Raw genomic sequence first — 20201 nt, forward strand, 5'->3', positions numbered from 1 at the left:
AAGACATGCCATATTCCTGTGTGGAGCTTGTAGTTTAAAGTCTTTTCAAGTAAAATCTGTAAGAAATGTTTTTTATACTTGATAAAAGTTGTCTGAAACAAGTATCATAGGAAAGTTTTTTTCTTTTGAGAAAGAAGACTATTAAAGAGGAGTTTGCCCCGCTGGAAAGGTATTAAGTATGCTTATTTTTATAAAAGTTATTATTGGAGCAGGAATAAATACAACAACAGAACTTTCAGAAATACGGTCAAATCTACATGAGAACAGGCACTATACGTCACTGGAAACTTACAAGTGGATTGTTACAAACACATAAAAACAGGGAAAGCAATGGAAGAGAAAAATCTCCTAAATATCTAATTTGGAGATGGAAAAATTATTCTCAAGTATAAAGCTGAAAAAATAAAAAGGAAAATTCACAGACCCAACTACATAAACATTATTCTAATTTTCTAAAAGTTAAAAAGCACCATAAGTTAACAAAATTAAAAGCAAATGATTTGAAAATAATACATTTTAACATGAGAAATTGTTAATATTTTTAACATATAAAGGGCTCTTACAGATAAGAATTAGCTTGAATGGTTAAAAGACAATTTATAAGAGCCAAAACACTTGTTAAAAAACCCAATCTCATCAATAACAAGAAGACATGTTAAAACAAGATTCCTTTCCAAAATTTGTAGGATCAGGAACTTTTAAAAAATTAACAATCAGTGTCATGAAACTTCTGAGAGATATGTAAAACTGGTACAAACTTTAAAAAATCCTGTTTTAAAAATGTGTACATCCTTTAATTCAACAACCTATTTTTGAAAAATGTATTTTAAGGAAATAGATTGTTCAAAAAATTTTAAGGGAGTATACTTTTGACAAGTATAAAAATTGAAAAGAGCCTAAAAGTTCAGCAGTAGGTATTAATATTTTATTAAACAGATTTTAAAATTGATATGTTTAAAAACTATACCAGGCAGACATGAACGGTTGTTATGAAAAAATATTTAATTATGTGGCAAAATATTCACCACATAAATAAATGAAAAGGTATGCTATAAATGCTACTGTTCCAAATGTTTAAGATAAAGAAAATATGTGCATTAAAAATATGGAGATGGAAAAATAATATCAATGGTTATCTTTGAGTAGTGAGATGAACTATAACTTGTTTTCTTCTTTATGCTTCTCTGTATTTTCCAAATTTTTACAGCATATACAATTTTAAGAAAAAAGTTACAAACTACCATCTATTAAACTTTATGAAAAATATATCACACTTATCCTTTCACAAGCAATTCCATTTATGGGAATTTACCCTAAGGACATAATCAAAGGTGAAACACAAATATGTAAGAGGATGTTTATCACAATGTTATTTATAATGCAAAAAAACTTGGCAATAACAGGGAACTTTTAAATAAAGGTTGGGCCATATGATCAACTGTTGGCGAATCGTGAAAGATGCTAGCAAAGAATATTAATGTCAGGGAAAACAATTGAAAATTGTTGAAAAACAAAATATAAAAGGGTAGGACAACTTTATGTACAACATGATTCTAATTTTATAATATACATATGATGAATACACAGAAAGACAGAAAGAAACAAACTAAAAAATGTTAACAGTATATATCTGGAACTCTGCTCTATTTCAGAAATATTTTTTTTCAATGAGAATGTATTGATTTATAATGATAAAATATAACTCAAAAAACTTGTATAGATTTTTAAGTTTACATACTTGGTTGCTCCATCGTCATATGTTCCCATTAAGACTATGGTTCCATCTTGTATGGACTTCAGAAACTCAATAAATGGGGCCACATCTGAAGAAAAAGAAACAGTTGAAGGTTTTTGTTTTTTTAAATGCCTGAGTAAGCACTATGATAATCTGTAAAGTTAATAACCTAAAAAATGAAATTTGCAAATCAGTAAGTTCTAACATAGAGTAACCAAAAGAGAGACCGATATTATGAACAGGTTAAAACTTTAAGTGAATATGATCCCACCATCAACTTAAAATTTCCAATCCTGATTCATCCTATGTGTACTTTGTACTGATATTCTAGGGGTTAAATGAAAAAAAAGAAAAAAACCATAACAAAGTTATGTTAAAGCATGACTTATTATGACTTAAAGTAAGAAACTTGGGGAGCAGCAGAAAGGCGCATAGACTCCCTGAGTATATGTAAAGTTGTTTGTATGAGTACTTTTCTACAAGAAGGATACGTACATTTTATGCAATTCACAAAAGGATATGTAATTTTAAAAATTATAGAAATGTGTCCACACACACACACGGCTTTAAGGGATCTTCTGGGCATATCCACTTACTATAAACTAGGGGAAGGAATGTAGGCTAGTCATCTCTAAAAGCCAGGCTAACTATGGCAAATATTATAGTCATAATCCGCTTTCTCTGGTGTATCAGGTTCACCAGGACTTCAAAATAAACCACTTGACCGACTACAAGCTGGTAATGCAGAGAGACAGACCCTGTACTAAAAATTGTTTTACACCCAGACCTGCCCCCAAGTCTCACACTGTGTCAAAGCTGGGTCACTTCAAATTTACTCAGTTTCTCTTCACAGTACAGACTCTGAAGATTTTCTCTCATTCTGTTTTATAATAATAGCATTTTCGATTTGGAAAAAAATGTACCGGAGTGGATAACAAACCATTTCCATTTAAATGCAAAGATGGTAGTAAGCTAACTATTTTTTTAACCAGAGGAGTCTTTTGAGCAGTCAAGAATCTCCTGAGATGAAATTCCAGGGCCTCTGGTCACGGGACTGGTCGCAACCACAGTTCTAGTAAGAGTGTTTCTATGTAACAGCTCTAGTCGGACCATTCACGCCTTCCAGGTCTAAAATTGATGACTGCATGTCAAGGTTCCATGGTTTTGACAGCTATAAAAAGCTCTCTTCATTTCATTCAAAACATAAACGTATGTGGCATCTTCTTAGAAGCTGAAGAAACATTGGAAACGCTGAACTGTCTGAAAGCTCTTCACATACTTCCCGGGAAGCCTAAAGCTGTTGGCTTCTAGGCAACACGTAAAGAGGCTGGAAAGATGCAGGGAGAGCCTCGCGCGGACACATTTCCCAGACCAACAATTTAGGGAAGAATCGAAAGGTTAATCAGTGCTGGTCTTCTTCAAACTTGAGGAAAAGCTCCCTTTCTTTGGGACAGCGTTCTTCCTCGAGGGGCCAGCTCCTTGACTCTGCGTCCCGGTGAGTGACTTCCACCTGCTCCTTGAGGAACTTCCAAATAAGAAGACAACTATCTGCACGTCACTCTGAGTCCAGTGAACTGGAAAGGAAGTGCCCTCCTTCTCTCAGATACCCATCTCCCTTAATAATCAGCCTGGTTATGATTTATTTCCGAGACTGAAAAATCGCATGTAAAGAAATCTGTTCAGTCAGCTCAAAATGCTTCAATTAGTTACGCCCATTGTGTCAAACTACTTTTTTTTTTTTACAATTTCAGACCAAAAAGTAAAGGAGGCAAAGCTTTCAATTATTTATCCTGCAGAAAATAGGACTCAGATTTTTTTGAATCTCAGTTTTGACATGATTGTTCTTAATTACACACCACAAACAATTTTAATTAAAAAAAAGTATATATACACTATGACTGGTCACTTAAACATAGCTGGACATGTAGTAAAAAGAAAAACAAAAAGAATACAAAAATAGCACCATTTATTCTCTCATTAATGGGCAACACGATATTACCGTATTTCCCCATGTATAAGACGCACCTTAATTTTAGGGCCCAAAATTTGAAAAAAAAATGTATTACATAAAGTTATTGAACTCAACTTTTATTCATCATAAAATTCATACAACTTCTCATCACTGTCAAAACTCCCAACCATTAGCTTGTCCTCATCTGTGTCTGATGACGAATCACTGTCTTCATATAGTGCCTCGTCCTCAGTTCCATCTATGGCATTTGAAATCTACAACCACTGTATAAGATGCACCCAGTTTTTAGACTCCAAGTTTTTCAAAAAAGGGTGTGTCTTATACATGGGGAAATACGGTATATTTGAGGTGATTAAGAAGTCAGAGTTAGCAACAGAAGGTTAAGTTATTCAAACTTACCTCCTCCCCACATGTCAAAATATTTAGTGTCTAATACTTCTCCTGTTTTTCCTGAAAGAAGTCAAAGTCATATCAAATTATGCAAGTAAAACATGCTTTACACTGTATAAAACAAATGATCTTATCCAATGATGGATGTGAATTATCTTGAGAAAGACTTAAAATCTGAACTGTGTGGATTTGAAATATATTTCTAAGGGTCATTTTTGGATAGGATTTTCTCACTGTTCCGGTAAGCCAGAGCAGCAAACAGAAATTCACCATTGACTGCAGTCCATTCCAATTCAAAGTTAGATAGTTTTCTATCATCAAAGATACCATTTTACAAAATTTACGTTTATTTCCCTTTTAAAATCTATTTTTTTTGTTATCAACTAAATAGACAAATAAGTATGGAACCTTTTACCTAAGAAAACGAAGAAAATAGAAACACAAAACTTTTCCTCTTGTTGTGAAAGAAGGAAAAAGTATTTTCCTATGCTAGGGACTGGGCAAAGTGGCTACGGTTTCAGTCACCCTCCAGCTTTATGGGGTGATTATACCATCAGGCAGTTAGGCCTCCCTTCATGTAGTCATATTTTCAGATTTGATTTTGCAAGAACACTCAAGGTGTTCAGAGTTCAATAAATGTATTTACTGTAATGAACTTAACAGAAGAATGCGAGCAAGTACTGAAAAATCACACTGAATTCTTACTCTTCACTCCTCCCCCACCCCTTCCCATAGTCCATTCCTCTTTGTCATTTTCCACCCTCTCGTTCATGTCAGTCTATCTTCATGTTATGTTAGGATGCCAACATTTACAGCAAGAACGGATCCATTGAAGGTTGGATTGGTTGTATCCTGACAGTCCCATGGGAAGCTCTCCAGACGCTGCACAGCAAGCTGGATGGTTCCAAGAAAGCACGCTGCAAATCCTCAGCCACGGACTTTCCACCTCCTGTTGGCTTTTTTGGTGGTGGTGGTGGTTAGTGTCAAGAGGGGTGCATGCATATCTACTGACCCCACACATTAGCTCAAATAATTATTCTTACCATTTACCAAGGCAACATTGATCCCTCTTCCGACATTATTCTTCACACCACTCATTAAACTGAAGGGGAGAAAAGTCAAGACAAATGTAGAATTAGATCTTGCACAAACATGCACCAAAGAAATAAAGTCATGCACAAAAAGAAGGGGATATGATATACATGTACAATTGTTTAGTACTGCAGAGAGGATATAAAGGTCTCTACTAAGTCAGAGAAAACAGTCTAGTGACTTTAAATAAGATTCCACAAATAGGAAGGTATATTAACAAGTATCAGGGCAAAATACTGGACTACTTCTTGCTGCGCTGCCTCAGGTTTTGAAACAGCATTTTAGGAAATCCTTAAAACATGTGGACATTATGCACGTGATCTACACCATCCCGAAGCAAACAACTGACAAGCACTTCTGTACTTTCTGCAGTATCAGCGCGGCGTGGACCAGCAGTGCAATGCTACCCCAATCTCTCATAATCCGGAAGCAAGAACGAGGGGAGCACTCTTTCATCAATGTCCCACCGAATTGGGAAATGCTCCTAGTGATTATCAGTGTAAAGTTTCTCTGCACCCAGAAGGCGTACTGTATTTATACAATGACTGCTTCTAACCACAGTCACTTACATTGTCAGACCTGACTGGGATGACAATATATTCAACACCCACTGGCAGCTTACAGGCCATTCCACAGAAACAATGATACTGTGAAAGGGAGGGCATTACTGAAACATTTGCTTGTCATCAGTGCAGTCTGTTCGATTAGAATTATTACACTAAGATTGTGGGTACCTTTAATAATTAAAGGTAACAGTAATACTCCCGGTTGTGTGCTATTTATTTAGTGTTTACCAACTGGTTTGAGGCTGGGGGAGAGTATGCAGATGTGAACACACCCCCCCCATATACAGGGGCTGCCAAAACATTGTATACACATGGCTTGTATTCATTTTTTGTTATCAGTATATATTGAGTATTGCAATTTTAACACAGTTTTTTCCTTTCTTAAAATGTGTATATTTTTTTGGCACCTTCTGTATTAACAGATTTGTACATACATATATAGGTACGTGGATGTATTATAAATTTTACTGACATAAAGCATGTACAACACATCATTTAGCAAATAATCAAATCTATAATGCTGTAAATTCCACATAGCTATGTGATTCTCACAGAACGTGTTAGCTGACTTTCACAGAACTCATTTCTGCAGTTAACCCGTAACAGACGAACAAGCACAGCTCTAACCCTCCAAACTCAGCAGTGAAAAAACACTGCTGACACTTGTCAACAGACATGAATAGGTATGTCACTGAAGAGGCCATATAGGTGGCAGAAAAGCACATTAAAAGATGTGTGACATCACTGGGCATAAGGAAAAGAAAACTGATATATCACGACATACCTATTAGAACCGCTAAAATAAAACGTAATGACAATACCAAATGCTGGCAAGTATACAGAGAAACTGGATCTCACACACATTTTCCCGAGCGCAACTGCTCGGGAAAATGGCAGTTTCTTACAAAATGAAACACACATTTAACACACAACGTAGAATTCCTGGGCACTTTGTGGCAGAGAAATAAAAGCATATGTCCACACAAAAACCTGTACATGACTGTTCATAGCAGCTTTCCTGGCAACTGCCAAAAACTGGAAACTGGAATTGTTTGGTTGAGGACAACCGGTGACGAATAAAGCAACTGCGGTACATCCCTTCCACAGAATACTGCTCAGTGGTACAAAAGGAGCAAAGCAGTAATGTGCACCAGTGTTTCAAAAGCATTATGTGGAGTGAAAAAGAGCCAACTTCAATGGTCACATATTGTATGATTATATTTATATAACATTCTCCAAACATCAAAATGATAGACATAATAAACACATTATTTTAGGGGTTAGTGATGGTGGGAGGTGATTTATAACAGGGTACTAAGAAAGAGATCTTCATGATGACGAAATACATCTGCATCTTAATTGCTGTGCTGGTTACATGGATCTACACATCATAAAATGACACAGAACTAGACACACACATTGTAACAATGCCAATTTTCTGGTTTTGATATTGTACTATAATTACGTAAGATAGAACCACCGGAAAAACTGAGTGAACAGTACGTTGGATCGTTCTGCACCATTTTTGGAACTGCCTGTGACTTCTATAATTATATCAAAGTAAAAAAGTTTAAAAAAATGTTCTATTCTAAAGTCCATTACAAAAGTATCATGGAGGGGCAGCTGGTTAGCTCAGGTGGTTACAGTGCAGGCTTATAACACCAAGGTTGCCAGTTCAATCCCCACATGGGCCACTGAGCTGCGCCCTCCACAGCTAGATTGAAACAACTACTTGACTTGGAGCTGATGGGTCCTGGAAAAACACACTGTTCCCCAATAAAACAAAACAAAACAAAAAGTATGATGGAACAGAAAAGCATAAAAATTTGATTTGTAAAAGCTGAGTAGCATTTAACTACTTATCTACCCATACTGGTTGCATGTCTACCTTCAAAATTTCATGTGTCGTTCTCTAAACTTTACATGCGATAAAGCTTGAAACTTTTTTTTAATGTGTGTGCAAGACTAGTTCTGAGAGGTGGGCCCAATAAATCTGCTACAGAAAAAAAAAGGGAAGTTTCAAAATGCATTTTCTCTGCTCCTTTCAGAAATATATAAGTGAACGCTATCATTAACATTAACAGCAGTGGCTGTGATGAACTTGGTACATGAACTATTAAGCATCACAGTGTCCTCTTCAAGCAGAGATCAGGTCCGAGGGTGCTGCTATGTCTACCACAGAGCACAAAAACAAAGGCAACAAGAAGCGCTATGACACTGGCTGCCCACAAGAGGGCAGCAGCTTACTAATTTTTAAAAACTTGAATTCAGGAAAACCTATAAGGAACCAGCAAATGACAAACCAGTGAAGATTTTAAATGGAAAATGGTTAGTCACTCTGACTAACAGGAGATGAAATGTTTTCTTTGATCCTTCACGAAGGTGAAGGGTCCCCACTCCCTTGCCACTCTGCACATCTCCAGGCAACAATCCAAAGAAAATAACCAGAGTCTATATCCTCAAATGCAGCTTTGTTTCCAATATCTACTAGATGTTCTAGCTACTACTTCTTACAAGGATTATTTTTGAGCAAGGTTTAAAAAACTACAGCTCATGGGCCAAATCTAGCCACCTGCCTGTTTTTTTGTTTTGTTTTACAATATTTTACTACTCATGCGCTTAGAATGGTTTTTACATATTTAAATGGTTATAATTTCAAAGATTACCTAGGTACTTCCATAACATTTTTGATTTTATCTCTTGGTCCTCACAGCCAAAAATACTATCTGGGCCCTTGATGAAACAAAATACAAATCTCTCAAATTGGTCTGCTATATATACATATACCTGTACCAAATAGTAAGACTATATAAAAAAGGTGAAGTAATATTCCTGATATCGACTTCATAGAAACTGTAATCAAATGAGTATTTGTCCAAAATAAAAGCTACATCTTGAACAGAAGTGTTCTATGGGCTCTCTAATAGAAACCACAGTTTCTGTCGTATGACATCAAATGTTCTATACCCAGGATTTCCTACTTCTAACTAATGAAATCCATCTTCATCTCCATAATATGTACCTTGACTGCATCTACTTGTCCTTAAAACCAAGACCCTATTCATAATGATCATCTTTTGTCTGTATTAGGGTTTCTTTAACTCGGTCAGGGATGTTATGGGCCTGAAAGCCCGTGTGGACAGGCTGTCCTGTGCGAGGCGGGGTGTTTAAGAGCACCCCCGGCCCCTGTGAGAAGCGCCTCCACATCTGTGACAACCCCAAATGTCTCAGGATCTCGACCAGTGTCCCCTGGGGAGCAAAGTCACCCTGGCCGAGAAGCACTGATCTGGACTAGTGGTCTCCAAGGCGGCTTGCATTGGAACACATGCAGGAAATTATGAAAGTGTCTACTTATGTATTTTCAGTATCTACTTCTACATTTTAGTGGTGCGTATGCAAACAAGAGGCTGTTGCCCAAGGCAGGAGGCTCTGGGGGCAGCCGGCCACGGCCTACCAAACGCTCTCCCTACCCCACTTCTGTAACTAGTTCACACAGCCGGCAGGTCACTTTTCTCAATCTGCAGGAGATCACGACATGCCAGTTTGGAAACCGTCAACCACTTGTTAAGGCACTCAGGACACTAGCTCGCCGCCAACCTGCGAGACCTGGGTGTTCCCACGGGCTTGGCTCCCGTTCACGTCTCTCCAGCTCTCTCCCATCTGATGGCCTCTGAGCATGCTCTTCCTTCTGTCTGGGGGATGCTGCCCCCACTTTTCACCTGCCTGTCTTCCTCCTGGTCCTTAGGTTCTCAGACTCAACATCACTGTGTTAGAGGAACCATTCCGTGACACACTGGATCTGCAGCTGGACACCTCAGCCCCGTCTCACCCACCCACACTGGAGGTCGTCACACCCTTCGGCTCTGCACGGCCTGTGCCACCATCTGCAATTCTCTACCTGCATTTACTTTTTAAACGTCTGCCACCTGCTCTAGGCTGTAAGTTTCATGACACAAGGACTACGCGCAGTAAGCACTTACTGAATAAAAGTGCGTGAACGATGCTAAGAAAAGTCAGCCTCTGTCCTTAAGCTTGTTGTTGGGAACACTTTCAGTACAGAAATGGAAGGTACTGGAAGAAGACCGGGTTGTGAGCTGGTCCCTGCAGTGTCTCCACTGGGCACGTCTGGCCAGTCCTTGACCAGGAATCAGATTTCATGACCTCAGGCCTCGCTATCCAATCCCATCGATTATCTAATCCCTCCTGGGAAGGGCAGGATGGTTCCTGGACAGAGAATGAATAGGTGGCCTGCCTCACTTTTATGGTTAAAGGAACTGAAACGCAAATTCCACGTGACATTCCTACCGCGCCGGGCTTCGAGCCCAGTACTTATCAGACTCCACTGCCTCCGGACTATTTTCTTTCCTTTTTGACCTCTATCATCTGTACCGAAAATCTGCTAGTCAGAAGAATTTGATTTCTTATTTGCATTAAAGCTTACATGCTTGAAGTGGGTAGAGAGCTCCAAAGGCAATCTAGCACAGACTAGGCATTCTGAAACAACTTTCTTCCTCTCACTCAGAACCAAACCTGGGGCCTCTCCAGCCAAACAAAGTGAAAGAGGGAAATGGGAACATTCTACGCTCATTAGAAAGGTCTTATTTAAGGTAAAACCTACACACTTCTAAAATCCGAGTGTTTTATTACATAATTTAGTAACATAGGTCTCTTATAACGAGAAGTCACAAGATGACAGATTAATAATGGATGATCACCATCATGAAGGGAAGGAAGGAAAGGAGCGGGCCCTTAAACATCACCCAGCTCAAGCTTTCAATTTTACAAGGAAAGTGTTACTTTAACAGGCTATCTAACCGGCCCATAGCTAACTGGAAAAGAGACGAGGATAAATATTTAAAAGCTTCTATATTAAAAAGAAAAGACACACAAAATGCTGGGAGAAACGACCTACCTTCCTTCCCTCTATCTGAATAAATTACCTCTCTGTATTCTACATAATTAATGGGATATTTATTATTTTACATGAAGTTTAAATACACTCATATCTCATCTTCCAGGCAACAGCAGATTAAACCAAACAACGAGAAGTAGGATTTGTGACTTCAGAGGCAAAAACTCCAAAAAAGTGATCGTTGACACTGAGGTAGGAGAGCGAAAAATCTAAAAACTATACTTTGTCGAGCATGGCAACCCGTCAGCTTAGTGGCAAGCAGCTCTGTGCCAGGACAGGCTTGAGGTTATTACTGGATTATGTCACGCTTGGACAAGCAGCATTCAAACGCTGAAAATGAAAGGTGTCGGTTTGTGACATAGAGTGTTCGTTATCTAGGGCGGAGCTGTCAAACAGGACTCTGCAATGATGGAATGAATATTCTCTGTCTGTGCCGTTCAGTTTGGAAGGCACAAGCCACGGAGGCAACTGAGACCTGAAGTGTGGCCAGGTGACTGAGGAACTCAACTTTTCATTTTAATTAATTTAATTAATTAAATTCACTATTAACTTTTGTCCTATGATTTAAGAATCAAAATTAAAGAGCCACCTGTGGCAATGGACACCATATGGGACAGCGCAGATCTAGAAAACTGACTCAGAGCAAGTCCTTCAACTCTCCTTGAGGTGGATAAATACTGTGCTCTTATGTCACTCTCTCTTATATGAAACTTAAGAACTTTAAGGTTCCTTAAATGTGTGTGTGTGGGGAAATTGTATAATGAAAACTGAAATCACTTGTCTTTAGTAAAAGCATGCCGAATACATTTTCAAAAGATCCATTAAAACAAACCATAATTACAAGAAATGTTAAAGGGACTTCTTTAAGAAAAAGAAGATAAAAAATATGAATAATAAAATGGCAATAACTACATATCTATCAACATTTACTTTAAATGTAAATAGATTAAATGTTCCAATCAAAAGGCATAGGGTGGCTGAATAGAGAAGAAAACAAGACCCTTACAATATGCTGCCTACAATAGACTCACCTCAGATCCAAAGACACACAGACTGAAAGTAAAGGGATGGAAAAAGATATTTCATGAAAATGGAAACAAACAATTAAAGCTAGGGTAGGAATAGTTACACCAGACAAAATAGACTTTAAAACAAAGGCTATAACAAGAGACAAAGAAGGACCCAGTAACCCCACTCCTGGGTATTTATCCAAAGAAACCCAAAATGCTACTTCAAGAGGATGCATGCATCCATATGTACATTGCAGCATTGTTTACAATGGTCAAGATGTGGAGGCAGCCTGGGTGTCCATCAATAGATGAATGGGTAAAGAGGAGATGGTACAATAGAATGGAATACTACTCAGACATTATTAAAAAAAAAATGAAATCTTGCCATCTACAGCAACATGGGTGGGCCTAGAGGTTATTATGCTAAATGAAAAGTCATGACGCATTTTTGCAACGAAAAACAGAAAAAATACTTGATGACTTTTCCGACAACCCAATAATATAATATTGTATGTCAACTGTAATTGAAAAACAAAAAATTATTAAACGCAGCAGCTTCATTAAGCACAGGTTGATTGAGCCATAAGTGAATGGCACACCTTGTGCTTCACGCTGATAAATACTCACACATTGTCTTCCAGGCAGATTTTGGGTCCCACCACATTGGCGGCTCCACTGGCCATTTTAAAAGCAAAATGCTTCTCAGGGCAAGCTTTGGAGATCCCGCATTTGTATCTGGGAGGTTTTGTAGCTTTGGGGAAGAAAATAGATTTTTTTTTTAAGAAAACAATGTTAACAGATTCTATAATGAGTTTGTTTCAAATCTCAAACCACAAAGGGGTTTATGTAAATCACCAAGATATACATATCTTAAAATATATACTAGGACGTATTTTCCTGAGGGTTTCAAAGAACCTCAAAACAAAACAAAAACAAAATCACCAAGGAAATAAGCTAATAATTGACATAAATGATTCAAGCAATATGATCTTGATGAGGGTAAATACCGTATTTCCCCATGTATATATAAGACACGCCTTTTTTTGAAAAATTTGGGGTCTAAAAACTGGGTGCATCTTATACAGTGGTTGTAGACCTCACATGCCATAGATGGAACTGAGGACGAGGCAATATATGAACACAGTGATTGGTCATCAGACACAGATGAGGACAAGCTAATGGTTGGGAGTTTTGACAGTGATGAGGAGTTGTATGAATTTTATGATGAATAAAACTTGAGTTCAATAACTTTATATAATAAATTTTTTTTCAAATTTCGGGCCCCCAAATTAAGGTGCGTCTTATACATGGGAGCATCTTATACATGGGGAAATATGTTATATTTAATTATTTTTAAGTTTTTTTAAATTCGTGATGGGGGAGGTTTTCAATTGTTACTTTGCATTTTCTGTAAATAAACACACAAATGGTTACCTCAAGAACCAACTAAAAAGTCTACTGCCTCACTGAATTAACTACTCACGTGCTAGTTCCAACTATAAATTCTTTTACACACTTTCTGTACTTATCATACTGAAGCTAAAAAACACTCATGAAATAAAATATTTATTATGAATAAATACCAAGAAAATTAAGCTGTCCAATCAAATAACATCCCTATAGCTTCAAAACGCAATTTCTAAATCAGTTTTTGCTAACATCGAACTATCTCCACTGTTTGAATATAAGTTCTCATATGCCTAAAACAGAATAAACCATCTGCAAATTATTGAGATGAAATACTTACATCGTGCAGCTGTGTCCAATGCTGACCTTGCTAAGAAAAAAAAAGTTATCTTTGTTAGAGAATAAGGCTGTTGGCAAGCATCCACTTTTTAAACATATTTAGAGCTAACAGTCCTATAAAAATAGAAGTGTTTGAATTATTGCTCAGTATATAATAAATAAAACATGAATATCATTTTAGAGAAAAGCGAGAAAGTAACTTAGGCTACATAATTCACTATAAACAATTATTTAGAGGAATTATATGGAGGGTAGTAGTTTATTATAGATAAAATATTTCATTTTTACTTTACATTTTGTTTTTATTTTTAGTTATTATACATTGAAATTTTAGTCAGAAAGTTATTCTACAAACTTACCATTTTTAAATTTTTACTTATTTTTTCCAGGTGTTTTGACACATAACATTGTGTACGCTTAAGGTGTGCCATGTGTTGATTTGATACATTTATAAATTGCAAAATGATTCCAACCACAGTATTTGCTGCCACCTCCATCCCATCACATACTTACCATTTCTTTCTTGTGCTGAGAACACTGAAGATCTACTCTCTTTGCAACAGTCAAGTGTATGATACACTATTAATAGCTATAAACACTGCTGTATATCAGGTCCCCAAACTTGAAATCTTATAACTGGGAGTTGGTACCCTTTGAGCAGTATCTTCCCATTCCCCCAACCCCCACCCCAACCCCTGGTAACCAACATCCTACTCTGGTTCTCTGAGTTTGTTCTTCTCGAATTCCACATATAAGTGATATCATACAGTATTTCAAAATTCCCTTTAAACGACTTTAAATATATACTTGGTGACTATTAGTGTATTTAAAAGTTATTGTTGCTATAATGGTGTCGTGTACATATGCATATGAACCCCTGAAGTATATACATAAACCAATCTTAGAGGTTAGGCTAGGAGTTTTGGGGGGTGGGAAGAACACAAGAGGAACGTGGTGGTGGAGAGCTTTAATTTCTCTAAAATAGAAATGTACTGGGTATAATAAACAAAAAATAAGGTCACTACGAAGAGTTTTATAATTTATCAGTTCAAGGGAGCCAGAATCTTTTGATCAAATCTTAACTTGAATTCAGAAGATCTCAATCTGACCATCTACACTGGGAACTTGATCAAAAGCACTAATATCTGATCCTAGCCCAGGAGATTATAATTCAGATCATCAATAGTACTGTAGATGGCCATTTCCTGATTTGGCTAATAACATGCAGTGACATAAATGCCTGCCAGCTGTTTGATATAAATAGTCCCTTAGTTTTTAGTTCTGTATTATTTTAATAATTGTGAACTTCCTGTGTGAAAGTCCCGTACTCAAACTAGAGAACAGAAAGTTAAAGCTGAAAAAAATAATATGTAAATGTTTAAAAAGAGACAAATGACCAAGTAAAGAAAGTCTCATTAACACTCTAGAAAACTCTAGAACACTCTAGAACATTACGCATCACTGATGTCACAAAGGCCATGAAGTAACATGGAAAAGTTTAATGCATGGAATAAAGCAGAAAACAAATTTTATCAGTAAGTACTAAAATTATTCATGAATAAGCACAAAAACCTGAATGAAACCAAAAAAAAATGATCAGTTGGTAAATGAGGGTGCTGGGATTGTTCTTTCAATTTCCTTAATTATGTCATAAAAGGGAAGAATAATTATAGCGATCATCTGGTCCAGTGTTCTCTCCCTTTTATCAATGAGAAAGCCCAGAGAATTATCAGCAACCAGCAGTTAGCATCATGAAGACTAGAGATTCTCGATTTCACTTTGCTCAGGTTTTAAGACGCTTACAGAGGAATGCTGCTCAAATCAGGAATTCTGGTCTGCCTCATTTAGGGTAACAAGACGAAAGGAAGACAGCGGGAACATAACAGCTCATTCACATACACTGGGTACTCTGTCAGGCACATTTGCATTTATTACTGATTTGATTATCATCCCTGTTTTCAAGAGAAAGCAACAGGGACAGAGAGGTTTACTGATCTGATTTTTTCCAAGTCATAATTAGTAATTGGCAGAGCTAGGTTTCAAAGCCATATAGCAGTCAAGCACTCAAACTCATATTGCACCACCCCAAGAAATGGGAATGTCTTGAGTTCTTATGATCACATGTACAAAAACTGCTAGTCCTGCTGAGAAGCCAGGATAGGGAGCTTTCAGAACAAGACTTCCGATGGCAGAGCGGAGAGCAGACTGCACAGGATTCTCCACTCGAGACCAGGAGTCCACAGGAGCAAGGATGCTGCCGACCGAAGTCACCCAGGTAAGCAAAGGTGGCAGTCCGAACAAAAGGAGTGGCTGTGGGTTTGAAAGAAGCAGACTAAACTGAGCTAATATCATATTGCATTTTAGCTATATTTTAATAAAAATCTTAAAAAAAAAAACAAAAGAAAAGAATCATCACACAGCCACGTGGGAAGTATGAATTGAGGGAAACAGACTCAGTGCCCTCTGTGAAATTCTTTGGAAATGCTCCAGTGAAATACACACACACACACACACACACACACACACACACACACACACACAAAAGATAAAAAGACAGAGAGAAATAGACTAAGGAAGCAGCAATGACGAGACGTGAGGATGGATCAGACTGGAGGGCTGGTGGAAAGTGAGGAGTGAAGTTTGTTTCCCAAACATTTCGCTTCAGAAGCATTCATTTAGTCATTTACATAAGCCCATGAACAGAAAGACCATCTCCGCAGCTAGGTAGGAGATGGGAGTGGAACATGGATGATGAGTTGTGTGTGAGACTTGTTCATTTTAAGATATTTGGAGAAGATCCAAGGGGAAAAGTCCAGAGGCCAGCAGTAAATGAGATCTGGGATGCAGATATAAACTGGAAAAATAGCAAATGATTGGGTGTGGCCACCCAAAGAGAGGATGTAAATTGAGAAGAGGACTGAGGAGAGAATCTTAGAGACACCAATAGTCACCTAATGCTCAGAGGAACAGTGGCCGAGGAAAGGGAGGTAGAAGAAAAACCAGGGACGAGCCTCTGCGATGGTCAAGCTTGCTTGTCAAACTTAAGAAATGTAAAAAAAATAAAAATTAAAAAGGAATGCCAAAAAAGTAAATGCTACTCAATTCAAAACAATGTACTGGGATGCAATTTTGTGAAAACCAGTTTCTTAATCATCAAGCTTTAATGTAAATAACATCACCTCCATTTAATTAGTTTAAGAGTAAGGGGTGATGCCTAAAGGTAAAAAAGTCTTGTGAAAGGCTTTTCTTTCTAGATGAAAACTAATTTTTATCCAATATTCATCAAAACTGAAAGCCCTCAACTATAAGGCTTGCAATTCTGATAATTTTAACACCTGGAGGTCAAACAGGTAAATTTGCATAAATAAAGCAGGATGTTCTCCACAGGTAGCGTATGGGCACAGCATCAAACACAAACATCCTGCCTTTTCTGCAACTTGCATTCCTCCAACTACCTTGATAACTTTAATTCTCAATGTCTTTGAATACAACTTTTCACTTCAAGGAGGAATAATAAACATTTCTTAGTTGGTTTCATCAATAAATGTCTTTCAACAAGTCAGGCTAAAGAAATCAAAGAGGACTATATTTTATACTTCAGTTTTTAATAACGTGAAGTCATTTACGTATATACTGTTACAATGGCTGAAATCTGAAAGGGCAAAAATAAATGAACTCATGAGAACATAAAGTACTTACTGCAGGGATACACGCAAAAAATAATTTGGATTGTTCAGAACATTTACTAGTTGTTAAGCACCCATGCTGAAAACTAACACAACATTAAATCACAAGCAGAACTAAGACGAGGTTGTATCCATGTTGAGATCCTAGTTGTGACCCTGTATATAGTTTTGTAAGATGTTACCAGTGTGAAAAACTAAGTAAAGAGTATCCAGATCTCTGTGTATTATTTCTTGCAAATGCATGTAAATCTACAATTATCTCTAAATAAAACGTTGTGGAGACCGGCCGAGTGGCTCAATTGATTAAGAGCTTGCTCAAGAGTACGAGCTCTGAGCAACAGGGTCACCGGTTTGATTCCCACATGAGCCAGTGAGCTGCATCCGAGCTGAGCTGCCAATAGGTGACAGGATGGCTCAGCTGGTGAGAGCACATGCTCCTAACAACAAGGCTGCCTGTTCGATGGTGGGCTACGCCTGCCGGCAACTAAAGACTGAACTCGGCACGTTGAGCTGAGCTGCCACCTGGGTGGCTCAGGGGATAGAGCCTGTGCTCTTAACAACAAGGCTGCTGGTTCGACTCCTGCATGGGATGGTGGCTACACCCACCCGCAACTAAATGAACACATCACCTTGACTGAGCGGCGCAACTGGACTTGGAACTGAACTTGCTGTGCCCTCTACACCTAAGATTGAAGGACAACAACTTGGCTGTTCCCCTTCTCCAATTCCCCAACACTGTTCCCTCCCCCAATCCCCCAATAAAATCTTAAAAATAAAATAAAATAAAATACAACATTGTACTAAAATTGTTTTTAAAAAATCATAATCTATTTTGTGAATTTTAAGTACTAATGGTGGGCACATTTTTTTCATTCTTCCTTCCTATATAGAAGTTCGCATATTTTTCTAAAATAGTACTATATAATCAAAGTGAAATCTAAATTTATGGAAACAATCAAGTATGGTATTCTATCAACAACTTGGAAAAAAAAGGAAATACTCACCACCACAAGAACTCCAGCTAATCTCATGGTCCCATTACTCTATACTGACTATAGAAACAATGCTAATGTCCAGTTAAAGTTGCTAGATGCTAAACCAATAGCAAAGACAACCATATCTCCCTTTTTGCTCAATTATTCTGAAATGAGAATTAAAACATAACCACGCAAACTTAATTTTCACCAATTCAATAGATTGGAACCCAATAAGATTTTTGTGGATATAGTATACAACTTCAGCTGTGACAACAAAATAAACCATGTGCCCCCAGAATGCCTACATCGGACAGCTGAAACACACGCTAACACCTTGCAGGGTCCTAACATTAGGAAAAATCACAATGGAAAGTAAGAGAGACAGCGAACCTAGTTAAAGGAGCTCAGGATTGGTTCACAGCTGATGACAGCGGCTTTTCCACTATCTCGGCTTTCAATGAATCTCCCCTTGGAAATACTCTTCTTCGCCATGTTAATATCCTAACCCTCAATTACCCCCATTCATTTTCCATTCAACCAGCACTTACTATCTGCAGGGCTCAGCGCTAGGCCCTGGATGAAGCATCAAGCTATTACTGGCCTCAAGACTCATTCTCCAGGAAAGGGAGACAGATTCAAGAAAGAGAATAAAATAGAATCTATGACGTCAGGAAGAATAAAATCAAGGCCACAAATATAAGGACTACGCATTAGCACCGACAGTTCTGAGAGAGGACTAACACATTCTAATAGGAAAAGAGGGAGGTTCAAATACGATTTCTCTCAAGAAGGGGCATTTATGCAGTTTTAAAAAATGAAAAAAATTAACAGATGAAGTGGAGATGAGAAACATGTGCAGGGTGAGAAGTCAGCACGAGCCAAGGCTGAGGTGGGCAAGGGCAGGACTTGTGCCCACAGGGCACGTGCAGGTGGGCACAGCGGGTGCGAGGCTGTGGGGTGGGCTGGGTGGGCAGGAGCAGAGAGCAAGCGAGGAAGACAGAAGTAGGCCGGGGCCGAGTGCTGTCCTGAGTAGGGAGTGTGGATTTCACTCTCCCACAGCCGGAAGTATCAAAGGTTCATGAGTTCTCATCACTCTGGCAGTGGCGAGACAGACAAATATCAAAGATGGGAAACAGGCATAGCGACATCCCGGTGATGCTTATGGAAATAGTCCAGACTACAGATGGAGATCCAAACAAGACAAACACTGGCTTCCCCCAGCCTCTTCTCTCTGAAAACAGTTGGTACAAAGCTCTATTTGTACCAACGGGCCCACTGTCTCCCTTCTCTCAAGGATCTTCCTTTTCTTGTGTGTTCACACTCCTCCCACTAAATTTGTAGTTCACTGACTCTTTGTCCAAGGCCTACAGACAAGTGACCGTCTCTCCATTACTTCAAAAAAAAGAAAGAAAAAAAAAAGTTCAACTTGCCTCTGCCTCAAGCTACCATCCCATAATCTTCTTCCCTTACCACCAGCCTTTCTTAAAAGAATGAGCTACACACATTGTTTCCACAGCAACACTGAGCAAGTCCTCAATGCCTTCAGTGTTTTTTCTGCCCCATCATTCAGCTGAAACCAGCTGCACTCTCAAAGGCTATCAGGCCGGTACCTTTGTAGTAAGAGAAACACTGTATACAGAAGAAGTAAAGTCAAGTCTCACTGTACTTTGCAATAACTCCTCTATGCTGGATCTTGGGTACTTCATTTTAAGACGGATGCTGAAAAATAAACGGTTCAGGAGAATAATAACCAGCACATGAAGAGGAATGATTGAAAGGGAGGACTCCGTAACCTGAGAAGATGAAAACGTGTACAAAGATGGCCTGAAGGCGTATGACTACAATTGAACCCTTTGAGATGTCATTAATGGGAAGAGAATGCCAGCAGGGAGAAGCAGGATTCTGTGGACGGCTAGTCCTTGGGAGGACAAGAGGCACAATTCAGGGCAGCACAAGGAAGTCCTCTGAAGGGGCTGTTGTTAAGAAAAGTCCCTGAAACACATGTCTTGCTAGGGAGACTGCATCATGGATGGGGTAGAGGCTTGATCACTGCACTGTACACCTGAAGCTGATGTTGTATAATATTGTATGTCAACTATAAGTGAATATGTATGT

At 38.3% G+C, this 20201-nt stretch overlaps 1 protein-coding gene across 1 annotated transcript in view; it reads right to left on the bottom strand.

The window, feature by feature from the left end:
* The window catches only part of FAM3C (FAM3 metabolism regulating signaling molecule C), a 44646-nt gene that overhangs the window by 9697 nt on the left and 14748 nt on the right, over positions 1 to 20201 (bottom strand). The window contains exons 2-6 of the mRNA XM_019623706.1: positions 13425 to 13454; positions 12305 to 12428; positions 5141 to 5199; positions 4107 to 4157; positions 1739 to 1823 (exon numbers count right to left, since the gene is read on the bottom strand). Of these exons, the coding sequence (XP_019479251.1) occupies positions 1739 to 1823; positions 4107 to 4157; positions 5141 to 5199; positions 12305 to 12428; positions 13425 to 13454 (349 nt within the window). The remainder of the gene's footprint in view (positions 1 to 1738; positions 1824 to 4106; positions 4158 to 5140; positions 5200 to 12304; positions 12429 to 13424; positions 13455 to 20201) is intronic.

The sequence above is a fragment of the Hipposideros armiger genome, unplaced genomic scaffold (genome assembly GCF_001890085.2).
Source record: "Hipposideros armiger isolate ML-2016 unplaced genomic scaffold, ASM189008v1 scaffold_559, whole genome shotgun sequence".
Taxonomy (NCBI): Eukaryota; Metazoa; Chordata; class Mammalia; order Chiroptera; family Hipposideridae; genus Hipposideros; species Hipposideros armiger.